Genomic DNA, 20,868 nt, shown 5'->3' with positions numbered 1-20,868 from the left:
GAGGTCCAAAATTCAGCGTGCACGAAGTACAAAACACACAGAACTCACCAGCAACAGCACTCTTTATAGAATGTATTTTGATGTGGAGGAGGTGCAGGATGCCAAGTGAGGGTTTTATGACATGGGGGTTGGATAGAGATGGTGACAGTTATGGGTTCTGTGTTATGGATTGGGGAGGCAGTAAGCCAGGTGTGGGTCTTTTGCTGTGCCAGCTCATATTTGGTAGTGACAGTGAAGCCAGACCCTCCTGGTCCAGCAATCTACTAATTCATTTTTTACCTTAGTCACCCCTTTAGATTGCTCTAAGAAAAATAATGAATTGGATGGGGGCGAGAGGCAATGTAGTCGGCTGTCAAATGGCAAACTAGGCCACGATGACGCCTGGGCTCAAATTCCAGCTTTCCCATTTCACTAATTCTATAATTCTGTAAAATCATTTGACTATGTTTGGTATGTCAGAGTTTCCTGGGGTCCGTGCTCAAAGAAACCTCAAACATAAAAGGAAAGTAATGTCAATAATGTCTCCTACATATGCTTGAGAAAGTGTGGGAAGGGAGAACTTTATATTAAGTTTACTTGTTCTGGTAGTTAGGGCCGCTGCACTATGAGCTAGAAAAATACACTTGCCCGCCAGGCTAAATGTCGCCAGTCCTCCCCTGATTGCTGTGTCCTGTGATTAACCTGTTCTGTGGCCAGGAAGCTTGCACTACTCTTCCTTGTGCTGTGCCTGTTGAAGGAGTGATGCATCTACTGCTCTACATTTGTAGTACCTGCTGTATGGATGGGAACCTTGCACTTTTGCTTCCTGTACTTTGCAGGTTGTGTAGGGAAAGCTTGCATTTTTACTGCATGTGCTGCAGTTGTCATGTGGGAAAGAAGCCTGCTCTGCTGCTACTGTTGATAAGCCTGGACTGCTGCTGCTGTTGCTGTGCCTGTTCTGTGGAAGAGGAGCTTGCCATGTTGTTGCTTCTGCTTGACCTCTTGAGTGATGGAAGCTTCTGCTTTCGCCATGTCCTGTGATTGAGGGAAGCTTGTACTGCTGATGCCAGTGCAGGGCCTGTTCAGTGAGTGTGAGTAAATCCTGCGTTGTTACTATCTGTGCTTGGTCTGCTAAGTAGACGTGGCAATGCCTGCACTGCTGCATGTCTTGCAGTAGTTGTGCGATGGAAGCACATACTTCTGATGTATGTGCTAGACCTGGTCTGTGAATGAGGGGAGCATTTACAGTTTGTCTGCTTTGAAGTTGTTTAGTGAGTGTGAAGTCTTCACTTCTGGTTTCTCTGCTATGCTTGGCATACCAGCATCGAAATTGGCACATCAATTGTATGGGACACATTGGTGTGTGCTTAACATGCACTACATGGCCATGAAAGTCTGGACCGGGACACGTGAATCAATTTCTAGCATATTAATCTGTTTTTGGGCAAACAAGGCCACTTGTGCATGTGAGGCTCTGGAGTTGCATGCAGAGTTGAATCAAACCTTGATAAACAGTTCCTGACATATGAGACAATATGCATGCATGCAAGGATGCACACGGAAAGCGGAACAAGGTCATATAAACCTGTTTTGGCATAAGGCAATAGTGTATTGCAACATGAGGAACTGCTTGAGTATATGATGGTTATATCTTGGATAATGGTTTTGAGCATTGGCACGTGAAGCTTAAAATGAGCCTTCAAAGGTCTTTTTGGCAAGCATATGATTGTGGTACATGGTAGGTGAGGCTGAAAGTCATCATATGAACGCCTTCCGGGCCTACGATGCAGGTGTGTGGCCATGCAGGGCTAAACCTGGGAATTTGATAGTGCTCCTGGCATGTATTGGCTTGCCAGGTAAAGCTGGACATGGGTACCTAAAGGTATCCCTGGCAGGACTAGTGGTGGTACATAGAAATGTGAGACCTTAGTGAGAGATTGTGGTAAACATGTCAAGTGTTTATAGACACACCGAATAGGCATTTTGTGACAACTCAGAAACCCTGTTTAAACTACCTTCTTACCCCCTGGATATATTTAGGCTGCCACCTGTATCAGGTCTCCCCATGCATTTTGGAAGGCCCTAGAATCACATTCATGCTGTGGTGCGTTTTGGATTATACACCCCTGTCTGGTGTTAATGTAGTCTGTAGTGTACTTTCCCTTCTCGTTGCTCTTTTCATCCAAGTGCTCTCATAGACTGGATGATGCCCAAAGGAGGGAGGCTTCCTGTTCTACTTTACCTGGTCTGGTGCAGAGACGTACCCAGCCAGCAGCGGGTCACACTTGCTGTACAGCGCAAACATCACAAGACCACATGCGACGCAGCTGCCAACAATGCAGCACAGGGCCGATTGGTTGATCAAGATGGCGCTGCAACAACAAGAAACAAAGGCATAAATAGCATCTCAGAACCAAAGGACACACTTTAAAGATCAATGTGGGAGGTGGGGAGTGTAGGTCTGAGGCCATGACCAAGCTGTTGTAGCCTGTTGTACTTCAACAACATCTCCTACAGCAAAGAAAGGTTTTAGCTAGAAGTGCATGGTGCTCCAAAAATGTACAGCCTCACAGGCAAAATAAGCCAGATCCAGGAAGCCAGGATCAGAGCAGACGCCGTCTTTAGGAATCCACTTTAATGGTGGCTGCCATATTTTTTCATGAAGGTTGTGACTTCTGATTTCTACTTTGCGCACATGCTCACTCGGCAGAGATAAAAGCAGTTTTACTGAAGATTATGTTATAAATCTTGTATACTGTGCCAATCACCAATGTAGGGGTCTTGAAAATGGCGTATTGTACCCCCACCCGTGGTAACCAGGCCGTAGTCTGTAGAGGAAGCAGAAAGGAAAACAGGTTGAAGTATGGGGGAGAAGAGAAGCAGGAAAAGTGTAGGGACATACAGAGCTTAACAAATTGTTAAGACACAATAGGATTTAGGTAGCACGAATATGATTATTATATACCTGGCATTTAAAGCAGGTGTCTAAAAGACCCTACCCGACCATGCTGGCCTCCACACTTCATGGGCTCCTCCAGCACATCACCGGGCCATCGCACAACCATGCTTTCACTAATTCAGTACTTCTTCCACAGTACCAGAAATCCCCATCCCTTGAAAATGCTACTTATCACAAGTTTTCTTATGTGACATAGCCAAGGATAGGTTGTGTAAAATAAATAATTGGTGGAACCACAATGAGAGAAAGGGAATAGGAAAGAAGGAAGTAGAAACCACCCTACACAAGACATACGTGCATGGCCTCTCCGTGCAGGCAAATTTATTCCAGGGAAAGGCACCTTTCCCTCTTGAGCACAGTGTTCCCCAAGGTTCAGTCTTGGGCCCGTTTCTATTTTCACTCTATACTTCTCTACTTGCTCCCATTATTTCTTCCTTTGGACTTTCTAGTCACTTTTACGCCGACGACACACAACTTTTTCTATCCTTCTCATCTTTTACACCAGAAAATCACCGCACTCTTACCACCTGTCTCTCTGCCATACAAATCATGGATGGCATCTCACTCCCTCACTCTAAATGCTGGGTAAACTGAGGTCCTATTCTTCCCTACTAGCACAATTCCCCCTGATGCCCCACCACTGTCTATCCCCTTCCCCTGTTTACTCTTTCTATATCCCGTACCGCACGCAATCCTGGTCTCTATCTTTCTCTTATTCATCATATTTCTCTCACGTCCCGTTCTTGCCGCTTTCATCTTTATAATATTCATAGAGTCTGTTCCTCCCTTACTTTCAATGTGATTAAACTTCTTATCTCTTCTCTTATTTTTTCTGGACTCTTCTGTTCTGTCACGCTCTTTGGTCTCCCTTCCTCTCGCCTTGCTCCTTTGAAATCAATCTATCATTCCTCTGTTCATGTACTCTGTCATCTTTCCTATCATAATTCTATTTTAGCATTACTTGCATCTCTTGGATGGTTACCTTTCCAATCCCAACTTAAATTTCATTTTCTGTGCTTAGTCTTTAAATCTCTTTATGGGCTAACCCCGGACTATCTTGCTGCTTTTCTGTCCTTTATACTCCTTCTCGCTCTCTTCGCTCTTCCTGTCTTTTTAAGTTGACTGCCCTCCACCTCCCTTGTGCCCAGTCCCATTTTCGTTCCTTCCAGCTTCTTGCTCCTCTTCATTGGAACACTCTTCCCTTATCTCTTTGGTCTATCACAGACTACTGTCTCTTGCGCGTCTCTTTGAAAAATCATCTTATTCACTGTCCATGATTTTTCGCTTTCAGAATTGATGTTTGATTTATTTTACAGTTCATTATTTTTGTACTGCTGGTTTTAACATTGTGCAGCGTTTTGGACAAAAGTGCTATATAAGATTCAATACAATACAAATAGAAAGGCATGGGAACCGAGGAACTCCTAGACACATGGAAACGGTTACTGGTTGTCAAACGAGCACAGTTCACCCATGACCATCAGAGTGAGCACCAAAGTGTTCACCTTAATCTCAAATAGGTGACAAAGCCTTCAGTTTAAAGCCAAAGAGATGACTTTTCCTAACTTAAGTTCCATTTTTTACATATATATTTGATTGACATTTTGTAACAAAATATAAAGTCCCTAGCCTCCCAGTCATTCCCTCCACCAATCCAGGATTCACATATGGTGACCATGGGACAGTGTTCTTCTACCCTTAAGGCAGACATTTGTTTTGAATGGATTGTGTCCTCCAACGTATTCCACATCTTTGACATGTAATATCCACAGCTGTGCTGCTTCGGAAGTTTTTCGGCAGAGTGCGTCCTGGGTCGATGGCGTCGGGTCGATGTCCCTCGAAGGCCTCCGTCGAGGGCAACGTCACCGGATGTTATAAATCAGATGCACAGCACCCGTAGCTTCAGTTCTGTGTTTTCCGCAAACGTGTTTGCTTCGAGAACTCGGCTCACCTTGTTTGTTCTTCTTCATGAAAATGTCTTCATCATCTACCCCTCAGACTCCGTGGTCTGGCTTTAAGACTTGCCGGGACTGTAAATCCAAGATGTCGATTACGGACCCGCATCTGTTTGTGGTGTCTGGGTGAAAGTCATAATACCGATGAATGCTCGAAGGGCCAGTCGTTGCCTGCTAAGGCCTTGCGGGAGCATAAGGGGAAGTTACAGGTAGGTCAGGTTTCTAAACCTAGTATGACCCCAAAAGCTGCGGGTATTTCCACCGACGATTGCTCGTCGGAAGGAGGCCCGAGGATCTTTATCCCGGAGTGGGTCCCGCCACTCGTCCGCCTCGTCTCAGCACTCCCGGAAGCGGCGTCACTGGTCGCCTTCCCCGTCCTCGTCGAATGATGGCGCCGCAAGGAAAGTTTCTTGTCCCACTAAATCCTCGACTCCTGAGGAATGGGAGGCCTTCAGGGAGCAAATGCTGGTGATTTTTCAATCCCAGGGTCGAGTTCCATCTGCGCCTTAGGAAGAAGCCAGCAGGGAACCGTCTCGGTCCGATGCTCGCGTGCCTTTGGCCCGGGTCCTCGGCGCGATAAACACCGGGAACCGTTGAGGTCCCGTTCGGACAAGGCTCCGGTTGATCACCAGAGACGTGCTAGATCCAAGTCTCGGTCTTCGTCCCCGGCGAAACCGCAGAAGTCTGGTAAGGGCCCGAGGTCGGCGTCGACTCTGTCGGCACTGTGTACGTCGAGTACGATTGTTGGTGCGTTGCCTCACTCCAGCCCTCGGAGCCATCAGCGCCATTGTCGACGCCATGGCCGTCGGCGCCCTCGACGCCTTTGGGGCCATTTGGCCAGAATTTGCCAGTGGAGGTCCCAGGTACTGTGGATCCTCTGAGAAAGGCTAAATCCAAGACGGTGAAGCCTGTTGTGGACTCCAGGACACTCCTGTCCCTAGGCAGTAGTTCTTTCACTCTCTGCAAGGCATCTATGAAGATGAGGAGAGGTCAGATTTGGAGTTTGAACCTGTTTAGCCTAATGAGGCTCCCGTCTTTTCCGGAGACACTCAATTGGAGGAGTTACGTCAATCATTGCATGATGCCAGTGGCCTGGACACATCTCCTGAGCTGGAGTTTGGCAGGCCTGAGCCTGGGGCTCATGCTGAATCCTCCTATAGGAGGTTGATGACTAGGGTTACTTGGTTGGTCCAGTCCTCCGGTTGCATTTGTTCAGGATGATCTAACTGATATTTTGGATCAAGGTCCATCCACTGACCAAGTGTTGCCTTTTCATTTGACTTTGCAAAAAAGGGTGGTGGCTACTTGGCAGTCCCCGGAGTCTCTTCCAGTGGGTAACAAGTCGTTAACTAAAGAATACCGCTGTTCCAGTAGCGACCCCAGCTACCTATCCACTCACCCCACTCCTGAGAGTTTGGTGGTTCAGGCAGCTATGGCCACCTCGAGGCAGGCGGCATAACCTACCATCCATCCTGATAGGGACGACAAGTGCTTCGAAGGTTGGGCACACAAGATGTTTTCTGCGGGGAGTATGGCGCTGAAGTCAGCCAACTCCACTTGTGCCTTGGCAAGATTTTCACACACTCTGTGGAATTGTGTCTCTCTAGCGGCTGAGCAGGTTCCAGAGAGGGGAGAAAGGGATGGGATCCTTGCTCTCATGCAGGATGGCAAGGATGCCATGTGTGAATCCCTTCAGTCTGGGTTGGACACGGCCGACAGTGTTAGCTGATCCATGCTGCGAGCACCGTTATACGCAGATTTGCATGGTTGCAGAAGTCGGATTTTGCTCCAGATGTACAAACCCGTCTTCTGAACATGCCCTTTGATGGCTCTCATTTGTTTGGCAGCAAGGCTGACAAAATCCTTGAGAGGTTGCACACCTCGAAAGCTGCTGATAAATCTTTGAGCACAGCTGTGCGTCTACCTCTGCCTTTTCATCCTAGGGGACAACAGTGGAGGGGGGGTTCCTTTCTTTACTACTCCTCGTTTGGTAGGACGAGAGGAGCTGCCAGTCAAAGGGGTCAACATAAAAGTACCCGTGGTGGTCGGGAAAATAGAGGTGCCAAAGCTGCTCAAGCAGCTGCCTCTTTGCCTTCAGGCGCTGCCGCAGCCGCTACAAGACAGATATGAGGCCATGTTCCATTGTTCGCCTGTTGGGGGCAGACTGTCTCAGCATCTCAAATAATGGCGAGTTATTACTTTGGATGCATGAGATCTGGATACAATAGCCCACGGCTACTGCCTTCCCTTCCTAAAGCGGCCTCACGACAATCCGCCGGGGACTCTCTCTTTGAAGCTTCCAGATCCCTCCTTGTGCAGGAAATCTTGACTCTGCTGGAGAAAGGCTCTTTAGAACTGGTGCCAGAGGAACAAGGGATGGTATTCCCCATATTTTTTTATTCCAAAGAAAGACGGGGGACTGAGACCCATCTTGGACTTGCGTTGGTTGAACAAACTCATCAGGAAGGACAAGTTCAAGATGGTCACTCTTTCTCAGGTCCTTCAGGCCCTTTGACTTCAGGATTGGTTGGTGTCTCTGGACCTACAGGATGCTTATTTTCATGTGCCGATTCATCCAAAGCACAGAAAGTACCTGAGGTTTCCAGCTGGCAGCTTGCGCTTTCAGTTTTGCGGCCTGCAATTCGTATTGACCTGCGCCCTAAGGATCTTCACCAAGCTAATGGTGGTGGTGGCAGCGTATCTCAGGCGAGGGGGGATTCACGTCTACCCCTACCTGGACGACTGGCTGATCCGTGCGCGTTCTCCCGAGCAAGCTCTGGATCATCTCAGCATCACCTGCCGTTCCGTCCACACGCTGGGCTACTCCCTCAATTTCAAGAAGTCACATCTGACACCTTCCCAACAGCTCCAGTACATTGGGGCTGTGTAGGACACGTCCTTGGGAAAATGCTTAGGGCGCATTACATTGTACAGATGGCTGACACATTTCAACATGCCCAGCATCTTCCGGCTTTCGAATTCTTAAGGTTGCTCAGCTTCATGGCATCCTGCATTTTTCTGGTGCCAGAGGCCTGACTGTGGATGAGATCCATGCAATGGGTTCTCAAGATGCAGTGGTCACAATTCTCAAGCAAGATGTCTGATCCCGTTCAGAGTCCACTCTCTGTCTCGCAGGATCTTCTGTGGTGGGCTAGCAAATGAATCTGATGAAGGGGAGCCGTTTTGGCAACCGTGGCTGGAGGTGACAGTGGTGATGGACGCTTCCCTCACAGGATGGGGGACTCATACCAACGATCTGACCACCAGCGGTCGTTGGTCTCAGTCGGAGTCCAAACTCCACATCAACCTGTTGGAGCTGAGGGCCTCAGGCTGGACCTGAAGGCTTTTCTGCCGTCTGTGTTGGGGAAGAGTGTACTGATCATGCTGGACAACACAGTGGCCATGCATTACCTCAACAAAAAAAGGGGGGTAGGGTCACTCCCGCTGTGCAGAGAGGCAATGTAGCTCTTTTTCTGGGCAATCCAGCAAGGAATATCACTCTCAGCAGTACATCTGGCCGGAGAAGAGAATGCGGCGGCTGATGCTCTGAGCAGGCAGAGCACAGTCTCTCACACGAGTGGGAGTTAGCTCAGGAAGTCCTTCTGTGGATCTGTTTGAGACTGGTGCCAACCGGAAGTGTGAGAGATTCTGCTCAAGGGAATTTCCTCCGAGAGGATCCTTAGGGGACGCATTTGTGGTGGATTGGTCATTCCCACTTCTGTACACGTTTCCTCCAGTTCCCGTCATTCCGCAGGTGCTAAGGAGGTTGCAGAGGTTCGGATCCCACATGATCCTCATTGCTCTGGATTGGGCCAGGAGAGCGTGGTACCCAGACCTCCTAGAAATGTCCATCTGCCCTCCACGCCATCTTCCCCAGAGAGAGGAGGAGGGTGGGGTTCTCCATCCAGAGGTCAAGACTCTCAAACTTCATGCTTGGTTTCTAAAAGATTGAGATATAAGGATTGGGACCTCCCGGATGACGTGATGGAGGTGTTGCTTTCGGCAAGGGGGCCAGCAACCAAATCCATGTACCATTGGCGTAAGTTTTGCAACTGGCGCAGAGGACACAATGTCGATCCTTTTCAGTGTTCCATTCCAATGGTTCTTTCTTTCTTTCTTGCTTTCTTTGGCCCACAGGTGTCTTCAAGTGGGTACCATTAAAGGTTACCTGACAGCACTGTCAATTTTCAAGCGCTCATCTGAAGAATGTTCTTATTTTAACATTCCTTTGATTTCCCAATTTATAAAAGGGCTCACAAATGTGTTCCCGCCGTCTCCGTTACAGGTGCCGGTTTGGGATCTGAATTTCGTCCTGAAATTCCTAATGGTGGGTGTTCCGTTTGAACCTCTGCACTCTTGTCCTTTGAGACTGTTGTCTTTCAAAATGGTTTTCTTGGTTGCAGTTACATCTGCTCGCAGAGTGAGTGAATTGCAGGCACTTTCATGTAAGCCACCCTTTACTGTGTTCCACAAGGATAGGGTTGTACTAAGGGTACGTCCATCCTTTCTACCTAAGGTAGTGTCTGAGTTTCATTACGCCAGAAAGTGGTCCTTCCTGCTTTCTATCCTCCTCCTCGTCCTGGTAAGGAAGAGGAGCGACTCCATAGATTGGACCCTAGGAGAGCTTTAAGCTTTTATATTTCTAGGATGTTCAGGGCCAGAGTGGACGACCAACTCTTTGTGGGGTACGGTGGACAACAATTGGGCAAGGCTGTTACCAAACATACCTTGTCCAGGTGGATTATCCTCACCATTACTGAATGTTACAGATTGGTGGGCAAGGACCTTCCTGAGGGGTTGCACGCTCACTTCACCAGGGGCGTGGCTACTTCCACTGCCCTGCAGCAGGGAGTCCATATTAGGAATATTTGTGCTGCAGCGACATGGGCTTCTATCCACAGCTTTGTCAAACATTACTCCCTGGATACGCTCCATGGTCAGGATATGGCCTTTGGTAAAGCAGTACTTTATTCTGCCATCTGATTGGGTATTCTAAATTCTTCTCCCTCCTCCATTCTCTAGTACTGCTTTGGGAGTCTGTCAAAGATGTGGAATACATTGGAGGACACAATCCATTCGAAGAACAAGTTACTTACCAACTGGTAACGTATTCCACATCGACCTCCCAGCCTGCCCCTCTGAGAATTTCCTATGCTATTGCAGCTTGTGTTTTTTCAAGGCTATGTTCAGTCAAGCAGGCATTGTGTATGAGCTTGCCACACGTTATGGATGAAAAAACATAAACTGAGGCTGCGGGCGCCGTGCGTCCTATTTATAACATCCGGAGACGTCGCCCTTGTTGGAGGCCTTCGAGAGACATCAACCCGGCTCCATCGACGCAGGACGCCCTCTGCCGAAAAATTTCTGAAGCAGCACAGCTGCAGAAATTACATGTCAAAGATGTGGAATACGTGGCTAACCGCCATGTAGGAGAGACGTGTTCGGCGCAGCTCCGCTCGATACGATTATGGATCTGCCGCCAACCATCGCTTAACTTGACTGCAGTCATCCGAAAAACGAACACAGGTCGTGTGAAGGTGTGACCCGCCTGCTGTCGAAGTTTGGGAACCTCACGTCCCTCTGTTGGCCCGCACCAGCGAAAAGAAACAGAACGCCATGCGAGGGCAGGAAATGGCGGCCATGATGATCCCTGGCCCAGCGCTGTAGCGGAGCCCTGTGATCGACCCCAGAGGAGCTCACCAGGGATCTGCCTTAGTGGAACTCGGACTGAAGCGGCGGCGGTGGCCTAAGCTGAGATTCACGCTCCAGCGTCCCGAAGAAGCGCGGTAAGGAGTCGGAGGGGGGGGGCACCTGGAGCGGCCTTAACTGCACCCCTGCTGGGCCCGGAGCGAAGAGCCTTGCGGCAGGATTGGGCCCGACCGCCCTGCCGAGCGGCCCATTGATACTGCCCGGACAACACACAACCCCCCCCTCACGAAGCATCTCACGCCGGCGCCAGTGAACCGTATAGTGCCCTGGCGGATCCCACGGACAGGACATGTCCACTAAGGGCGCCCGTAGTAAACACCGCCAAACCACCATGGAGTCCTTCGCGGCCGCTGGAGCGACCGAACCCAGGGAGGCTCCAGCCCCTGGGGAGGCGTCGGGCCCCGAGAGGCCCGAGCCGGCCAACTCCCAACTGCTAGAGGCCATCAAGACACTCCAGAAAACCATGGAGGACAAAATAGACGCGGTCGCCATCGACCTGAACTTATTGAGGCAGGATGTGCGCTCTATCACCGGCAGAACGGACGCTCTTGAGATCCAAGTCCGGGACAACACAGACGCCAAAACTCAACTCTTAAAGGATGTGGACATTCTGGCGCAAAGAGTGAAAAATCTGGAAGACAGGGCCGAGGAAGCTGAAGGAAGGGCCCGCAGGAATAACATCAGAATCATCGGCCTGCCCGAGGGTATCGAGGGCAGCGACCCCACCAACTATATCGAGAACCTGCTCATACAGGAAATTGGGGCTGGGAAACTGTCGCAGGGCTTCACCATAGAAAGAGCCCATCGCTCCCTAGCCAGGAGGCCGCCACCGGGGAGCCCATCCAGACCCATAAAGGCCAAAGTCCTCAACTACAGGGACAGGGAGGCCATTTTGGCCTTTACTAGGATGGGCGGTTCCATACAGAGGGACGCCGCGAAGATTGCAATTTACCCCGACTACACCTTGCAGGTTCAAAGGAGCAGAGCCCAGTTCCACCACACCAAGGCAAGACTCAAGGAGGCAGGCCTGCGCTACCTACTCCTCTACCCGGCCAGACTCAAGGTCCTGCACAACAATAAGGCACGTTTATTTGACACTCCCGCAGAGGCCTGTGAATGGATGGACAGTGAACAGATCCCAGACATTGAACGGAGGCAGCGCGGGCCCTAGCCGCCTGTAACAAAGGGACTTCTTCTCACCACTTACTGGCTGCAGTAGCCGATTGTACATTAATATGCCAGTAAGAGTGGCGACACTGATGGTACCGGAGCCGCGCTGGTCGTGGCGCACCTCCTGATAACACCCTCGGAGGTAGCCCCTCTCCTATCCCCAGGATAATTTGGGTGAGCTCACCCGCCCGTAGGGCACCGGAAGACCTCGGTCTGATGGGGCAGAAACGGGGATGTCAGAGCAAGGGCAACCTCGCTAGACGTGTTGTGTTTGTAGTTAAGTTAGACGTTGTTTTTCATGGGGGTTTGAACCCCAAGTTGGGATCACAGTTTGAATCGGACATAAACCGGACCAGGACCAAGCGCAGCGGAATTGCTACCAGGACGACCAAGTTCACCGAACACCTCAACCTCAGGCTTCCCACAGCAACACGACCACACCTAGACTATGGCTGAGAGGATCAGAGTCATGTCCTGGAACGTCAGGGGACTAAACAGCTACATCAAACAGCGCCGCGTTTACACCTACATGAAGCGCCACAGAGTCGGAATCGCTCTCCTTCAGGAGACCCACTTATGTGGCCCTAAGCTTGCAGCGCTAGCTAAGGTCTGGCGAGGTACCCTAGTGGGTTCCTCCTACTCCACCTACTCCAGAGGAGTCTTGATATGGATTGCCCCCTCTGTCCCAGTCAAGCTGATCCACACCAAGACGGACAATGAAGGTAGGATGGCCCTAATTCAGGGCACCATAGAGGGGCGTGACGTTCGCCTGATTTGCACTTATGCCCCGAATCATGATGCCACTGTTTTCTTTCGTTCGTTGTACGCCCGGCTGCCCCCGAGTAACGAATGTATAACGATATGGGGAGGCGACAACAACTGTACCTTAAACCCTCGCATAGATAGATCGGATGGCAAGCATGGCGACCCCTCCCCACCCGCCAAGATACTGAACGCCCTCACACAGCAATATGCCCTGAAAGACCTGTGGAGAGCGCAAAACCCCGAAATCAGAGGCTACTCCTTCTACTCTCCCCCACATAAGGTCCACACCAGGATAGACTGCCTGTTCATTAGCGAAGAGCATGTGGCCGGGTTTGAAGATACGCAGTATCTGGCCAGGGTGCTTTCAGACCACTCCCCACTGATGACCTCTTGGGTGACCACAGCCCCCCGGCCCCCCATCCCGACGTGGAAATTAAGAAGCGAAGCGCTATTAGATAAAGCCTTCAATGAACAAATCAGGGAGGGCTCCATACACTACTGGCAAACCAACATTGATAGCGTCAGATACTTGGGCACAGCATGGGAAGCCTACAAGGTGGTAACTAGAGGGGAAATGATAGCCGCGGCCGGAGGGGCCTTGAAATCCGTCACGACCCTGCTAGAGCACGCTGAGACCGAACTCCAAGACCTCGAAGCCACCCCGTCCCCTGATCCCGCCCACCTGCAGAAAATGATTGAACTTAAACAAACATGCCTAACACACTGGGAGACGCTGGGGAGGCTCAGCTATGCCAAATTCACGGAAAGGAACCACGCCCTGGGCGACAAACCCGGGAAACTCCTTGCATGGCTTTATAAACGAGAAACCCCCAGACACCCCATATGCTCCATCTGTAATACAGACGGCTTGACCCTTCACACGCAAGTGGGTATTAACGCAGAGTTTAAGCAATATTACCAAACCCTTTACTCTGATCCAGCCCAGCCCCCAGACCACGCGATCGAAGATGCCCTGGACGCCATCAGGCTCCCTCGCCTGGAGGACCATTTGGCAGATTCCCTCGGAGGCCCCGTCACCCCAGAAGAGGTCGCAGCCACCATTAGGGCACTGCCCTCCGGTAAAACGCCGGGACCGGACGGTCTCCCGGGCGAATTTTATAAGACTTATGAGGACATACTGGCCCCCCTACTGTCCAAAGTATATAACGAGGCGTATGAAACAGGTCACCTCCCCGACTCCATGACCGAAGCTACCATCATCCCCTTACTTAAGCCCGGCAAGGAAAGCTCTGACTGCGGCACATATCGCCCCTTATCCATGCTGAATGTAGACAATAAGATCCTTACCGCACTACTGGCCAGAAGGCTGTGTACAGCCGTCCCGTACCTTATACACCAAGATCAGACAGGCTACATGCAGGGCCGCTCCATGTCTGAGAACCTGCGAAGGCTGCATCATGTGATACACAGCACAAACGGCATGCCCGGTAAATATGCAGTTGTGTCCCTAGACGCCTCTAAGGCCTTTGATTCGGTCCGATGGACATGGCTCTATGCCACCCTTGACAAGATGGGGGTCGGAACGGCTTTCTTGAATTGGGTCAAACTCATTTACACTAATCCCACAGCCAGAGTGCGAACCAACAACAACTATTCGGAAAAATGGAGTCTGGCCAGGGGCACCCGGCAAGGGTGCCCCCTATCCCCTTTCCTCTACATCCTGGCGATTGAACCAGTGGCGGCATACCTCAGACAGGAGTATGGAGACGGGGGGATAGTGGTAAATGGAGTGAACCACCTTGTCTCCATGTATGCGGATGACATGCTCCTCTACCTAAGGGATCCCGAATTTCTTCTCCCCTACATTCTCGAAACCCTAGATGGGTTCCACAGATGCACCGGGATCCAGATTAACCACGGCAAGTCTTGCCTATTCCCCCTGGCTGCACTTAGTGGAACCGAGAAAGAACACCTTCCCCCTCTGGCCCTGAAGTGGGAACCCACCACGTTCAAATATCTGGGCGTCGCGATCCACCGGGACCCCGAGGCCGAACACGCATTAAACACGGGCAGGGCTAGGGAGGGACTGGCTAAATCAATTGACCTATGGTGTAAATTGCCCCTCTCAATGGCTGGCAGGGCGGGACTCCTCAAAATGGTTGCTCTCCCGCGTCTTCTACATTTCTTCACTAACGTCCCCTACAACATCCCCCAACGTTTCTTCAAAGACCTGAGCAAACTATGTAGGAAACTCCTATGGCGGGAGGGGAGGCACAGAGTTGCCCTAGACGTAACTCAAAGACCGTACGAGAGCGGAGGCCTGAAGACCTCTAACTTTGAGCTCTACTACATAGCGGCCCAGCTTAAGCACGTGATCCAGTGGATGGCCGATGATGCCACGACGGACACATGCCTATTGCAGCCCCCAGACGCACCTTGGTTGCTTAGGGACCTCCTCTGGATCAGACCAATACCTAAAACGTTGGATGCATACCTCATCCGCCTAGGCACTCAGATCTGGAGTCGGGCCTGCAAATCGGTCGGGTTGACCGACCCCTACTCCCCACAAATCCCTATAGCCGCCATCATGTCCACTAGACCGGAGGACCGGAAGGCGATCCGGAATATGTGGGAACCCTCCGGTGTTGCCACCCTGGGCGATCTGATAGACGACCAGGGCACTCACACATTTTCCGAACTGCACGAGTTGACTGGGGTTCCACTGGGTCAGTTCCTTTTGCATGGGGCGGTGATGGACAGGCTTAGGAAGCGATGGCCGGAAGCGGAATCCCAATGCGCCGGACACGAGTCCATTGAGAACTTGGTGGGCGTTGCAGAGGGGGGGCATGAAACCTCTAGGCTTTATGAGATCCTAATTGACAACACCACACATAACGAACTCACATGCAGGGGTAAATGGGAAGCCGAGCTAAACACGCTATTCGGAGACACGGAGTGGGAAACAATAACACATTACCATAAAAAAGTCTCCAGGAATGCCCGATTCCAGCTTATCCAATTTTACATCATCCACAGGGCCTACCTTACCCCTGCTGTCATCTCGAGATTCAATGGTGCCGGCGTAGTTCCGTGCCCCAAGTGCCAAGAACCCGCGGCTTCACTGACCCACATGTTTTGGGCCTGCCCGGATATACAAATCTTCTGGTCGCAAATTCAGACCAGGTTGGCGGAGGAGGACATAACGCTAGACGTGCAATCCCCTAAGGCATGTCTATTGGGCTCATACCCGCGAGGCAAAAAAAACAAACCCCTCAATAGGCTCAAGGACTTGATGTACATCCTCGCAAAAAGGCGCATCGCAATGGCCTGGAAGTGCCCCAGGGCCCCTAGACTTGTGACATGGTGGGAAGACCTCCGTAGGTGGACTATGGCTGAAACCGGGGCCTGGGAGCTGGCACAGCGACAGCAGAAGACAGGTGACTCGGAAGACCTCTTGCAATGGATAGCCCTCACGACAGCCCTGTTCCGTCCTAAAGAAGTCAGTACCTCAGGTGAGGACCCGGACAGCCCGGGCTCACCCTAACACCAATGGCAGACAGCGCAACCCCGGTCCGGGTTCGCATGGGGGGAGGAGGGAATGGGAAGTTATTGTGGATATATAACTGATTGCTATGTGGATGATGCTGTTTGTATAAGTTTTTTTTGAAAAATCAATAAATATATTTAAAAAAAAAAAAAAAAAAAGATGTGGAATACGTTGGAGGAACATCCAGTCGAAAGAACGTCACCAGTTGGTAAGTAACTTGTTCTTCTAGCTAAGTGCCAATTTTGAAAATTATAATATATTGTTCCCTCGTTTGATTTATACAACTTATTGTTAACAGCACAGCATATATAATTAAAGAAATAAACCAGACCAAACAGGACTGACCATTTTATAAATGCCTGTTCTGAAGCAAAAGAGATTTATTTGTATGTGAATCCACATTTGAAAACTGCTAGACGTAACCATTCAGCGGTAAATTGGTAATCTTAAAAGTATTTCACTGACAACATTTTTGTCTAACTTCAGCGTTTTACTGTGTACTCGCACCCAGGTGTCGTCACTCCACCAATCAGGTGGCTGGAAGCGCAGGTGTAAATCTGCCAAAGTCCCGCCGGCATTCCACAGCCATCCAGGTGGTGCCAGTTTTTAGTGAGGTGCCTCGGCATCTTGGCTGCTCTGGCAGCATCCCATCTCATCCAATCCCCTTACGTCCCCCATCCCACACCGACATCACCCGACACTCTCCCTCACCACACTTAGCTGTTAGGCCTCTTATCTTGGCTGGGCCGACACTATAGAAATAGAAAGGGTACTTAGTCCATTTTCAAGTTGTATGGTGTCAGCCATCTTGTTTTTGTTTTGTTTACAGGCAATTGGGCTTGCGCAAAAATGTGTGTAGTCCATCTCCAGTATTAATGATAAAAACGAGTCCCACCATAGGGTGTGAATAGCTATTACTGCCTTGTCCGGAGACTAATATGGGGTAGTAACAGCCCTGAGCCCTCGCCAATACACTTGCTTCCCTCGGGCCTGCCTAGGCTCGGGCTGGCACGCCGTTACCAGCCCAATAATCCCCTTTTTGTGCAGGAGATTGCTACATAAACCAAACGTTGCTGTTCGTCTAGCTTTAAACTCTGATACGTTGCATTTCAGTGGGAAACGGATCTCTGTATTTTTGTGAAGTGCTTAAGTAGGCGACAACACTTTTTATTAAATATATTTGGGAACTGTTCTTGAATTTGATCATTTGATCACACAGTGCTATACATGCATGAGAACACAGACTCTACTGATTGACCATCGACAACCGGGATAGGACGCTCCGCCAATCAGGTGGCTGGAATTGTATGCATGAACTGCCAAATGACTGCCTGTATTCCACAGCCACCCAAGACCCCTACCCGGTTGTTGCCGGTTGTTGCCATTATTTTGTGAGGAGCTGCAGCACCTCAATGCCACCACCAGCCCCACCCCACCCCTACGTCATCCCCAAGAACCCTCCCCATACCCACTTCACCACCCAACCAGTGACTCATTAAAGTGCATGAGCCCCTAGACACACTTTACTCCACCCCTTTTTTCAGACTCTGCCTTCTTTGCTAAACTCTACCCCGCATATCTTAAATACATAAAAGCAGACATATAATATCAAATTTCAACCCTTCTCTGTGATATAGTAAGGTGTTACTGTAAAATGTGACACTATTCTACTGCTATTTCACATTAAAATCGTGTAATCTGCATGCTCATAACTATTTCCCCCATCCTATAGCCTTGCACCGTACGGCCAAGGCTCCATGGCAACTGCACTTGTTGCTTTTTCCATTCAGTTTGTGAATAAACCACATTACATTTGTGTTCAGGCATACAATGACATGTCTTTGATATGGTCTTTGATTTTTTGAAAAAATGAATAATTTGTGGTATTTGTATTTTGGTTTTGTTACGCGCAAACATAGCTGGCCAGCAAAGGACCACTAAACAGGTTTACATAATGCCTGTCAGGGATCATCTCATCATAAACTTTGCAGATTCCATTAAAAACTCCTTTTTCTGTCAGTGTTCACGGTGATAATTGTTGCCATATTCATTTAAAATGCATTCCAGAAGGCCTGCAATGTGCATAATTAGGCGTGGCTCTGCTGTAGTAGCTAGGCAATATGGAATAACTGTTCTTCTAATTTTGAACAAAAATGAACCAAACATTGGTATTCTAACTGTCCATATTCTTGCCAATAATGCGAAATCCTGTGCATTAAATGGCAGCAATGTGAACACCTTTGGTTGTGATTTTGAAACACAAGCTGGAGACGATTTAAAAAAAGTGTACTTTTTTTTTCAAAATCAATCTTTATTGGCATTTTAGTCAAAACTGTACAGGCCAGCAGTGAAGTAATCCCCTATAACCAACACGATGAAGCCCTCCCCCATCCTTCCAACCGCCACATTCAGCAAAGTTTAATTGTCTCCACGGAATTCATTCAGAGGATGGTACCCAATTTACAAACGGGTCTCCCGTGGGTACGCTTGTCCGTGGATCGGCAGAGCCACCCAAAGTTGCATCGTTCCCTCATTGTCCAGGAGGGCACTTGTGAGTTGCTGATCACCCCTCATAGTAGGCGCCCACACTTTCGCCTCCCACCCCCTTCCTTTCCCCACTCAGCCACTCTGCCCATACTTTTCAAAGAAGGGCAACCATAAACCATTGATGTCAGACCTGGACTCATCTAAGAGATGAGAGAGATATTCCATGTCATATATGGTGATAAACATTAATACCCATTCCTTTTCTATCAGCATACGTGGGCTTTTCCACAGTTGTGCCATGCAGCATTTAGCCGTGACCATCATGGTCTGGAACTTGTGCCCCTATTCTTGCTCTTGTTCCTCTTCCGTGGTTACCCTGAATAGGAGAGGCCATGGGGAGAATTCCCTCTGAATCCCGTTAAACCCCTTTTATCCAAGACAGGACCTCCCTCCAATATGCTTGCATCCTGGCACAGCCCCACCACATATGAATGTAATCCCCTTTTTCCCGATGACACTTCCAGCAGTGCAGGTCGTATCCCTCTCTAATTCAAGCAATCCTTGTTGGCGGATAATGTCATCTATGTAATAGCTTTAGGGCCCAGTTCTATATTGGAGCGAGGTTGTGGAGCGGTAAGCCCTCCTGCACATCTGGGCCCATAGGGTGTCTCCAATGTCCCTGCTCAAGTCCTGTCCCCTTTCAATTCTCGGTGAAAGGGTGTCTCTAGGATTCGCCAAGGGGATCCTCCTATACAGCCTGGCTCTCAGCCCTTCGGAACCCTTCTGTGTGATCAGGAACCTTTCAAAGCTAGTCAGCTCCCTCCTTAAATTTTCCCCCCATCGGCCCTCTAGTAGAAGCCCCTTCAATTGCAAAAAGCGGAAGGGTGACAATTTACGAAGGCCCAGTGCTTCCTCCATCTTACTCGGGGAGATGAATGTGTCCCCTTCCCACATTTGTCCCGCTCTACTTAATCCGGCCTCATACCAAGGCTGAAATGCCAGTGGTTCTGCAATCCCATCCCTAAGTGGGGGTGCCGAGATACAAGATTTGTAGTATGGTTGTATTCATAAGAAATTAGTAGATCTGAGTCATGGTGGTGGTCAAAGTATATTTTAACTTGTTCAATAATGTCTGGTTTACTTTCTCGTACACAGCAGTTGCTGCAGTTGTAGAACTATTTTTTTTTACCGCTTGTACACTACCAGCGACACTGCATGTGCTTTTCACAGCAATTTTAGACCATCACTACCGCGCTGAGTGCCTTTAAAATCAGTGTGGTCTGAGTTTCGGATTGGAGACAGCATAAAGGGGTTGCTCTGACGAAGGGGAATTTGTTATCTGATATGCATTGGCATATGAACCCATGATTCATCTATGATATGCTGACCTCTGTTCCAATAAGTACACATTATTGAACAAGTTTAAATATACTTTGACCACCTCGATGACTCAGATCTACTCATTTTTTTTAAGAATGCAACCATACTACAAATCATGTGAACTTTCATCTCTAGCAATTCTTTAACTGCATCTAAAGATTTCTTAGAAAATACTCCGTAACCCCCAGGGGGACAGTTTGAGAGCGACTGATTTGCTAGATGCTTTCACCTAGCTTTTCGCATTTCTGTATCGATAGTCCAGGTGTCTCTGGACTCTTTCTCAGTCTGCTCCTCTGAAATCCAGATACTTATACTAAGAACCATTATTTTAGTTAGAAAGTTTCAAAGTGAATAAATTCAAGTGTGGTGCCCACCTATTTGCACATCTGGTGCCCAGATACAACGGCCACGTTATGAGCCATCTATTGCCCCACCCCTCTCTCCATATAGACCACAGGACTTCCAAGACCGGGTGATGCAACACTCTCTTCGGATATATGGGCTCTAGGGACCCACAACCATTAATCTAGTGTGACCGGGGCTAGCACTACATTGTCCATAGCCACCCATTGCTTCTCTGATTGTGGGTCGAAGTGATCCACTAGGATCCAAAGCTGAGCCACCCTATGATACTTTACCAAGTCAGGGAACCCCACTCCCACCTCCTCCTTTGGTAAAATCAGTGTCCTATAGGTGACCCTATGCCTGGCCCCTGCCCAAAGGAATCTTAACATAATCACCTTCACCTCGGGGAAAAATGACGCAGGTATAACTATAGGCAACATCTGAAATAAGAACAGCAATTTATGAAGCGACACCATCTTTATACAATTCAGGCGCGCAATCCAGGATAGACCTGAGCTCGACTACCTCTCCATGTCTCATGTTATTGCGGAATAAAGAGGGAGGACATTTCTATGGAGGAGGTCCTCTAAACACTGTGTCACTTCGACCCC

The 20,868-nt window shown here is 49.3% G+C and overlaps 1 protein-coding gene across 1 annotated transcript in view; it reads right to left on the bottom strand.

Annotated features, from left to right (window-relative positions):
* The window catches only part of LOC138483022 (sodium/iodide cotransporter-like), a 642,342-nt gene that overhangs the window by 310,457 nt on the left and 311,017 nt on the right, over nt 1–20,868 (bottom strand). The window contains exon 7 of the mRNA XM_069613846.1: nt 2,222–2,351. Within this exon, the coding sequence (XP_069469947.1) occupies nt 2,222–2,351 (130 nt within the window). The remainder of the gene's footprint in view (nt 1–2,221; nt 2,352–20,868) is intronic.

This window comes from Ambystoma mexicanum, chromosome 1p (assembly GCF_040938575.1).
Source record: "Ambystoma mexicanum isolate Mex_15411 chromosome 1p, UKY_AmexF1_1, whole genome shotgun sequence".
NCBI lineage: Eukaryota > Metazoa > Chordata > Amphibia > Caudata > Ambystomatidae > Ambystoma > Ambystoma mexicanum.
Note: the sequence above shows the minus strand (reverse complement) of the source record. Positions and strands in the feature narration are given on the sequence as shown.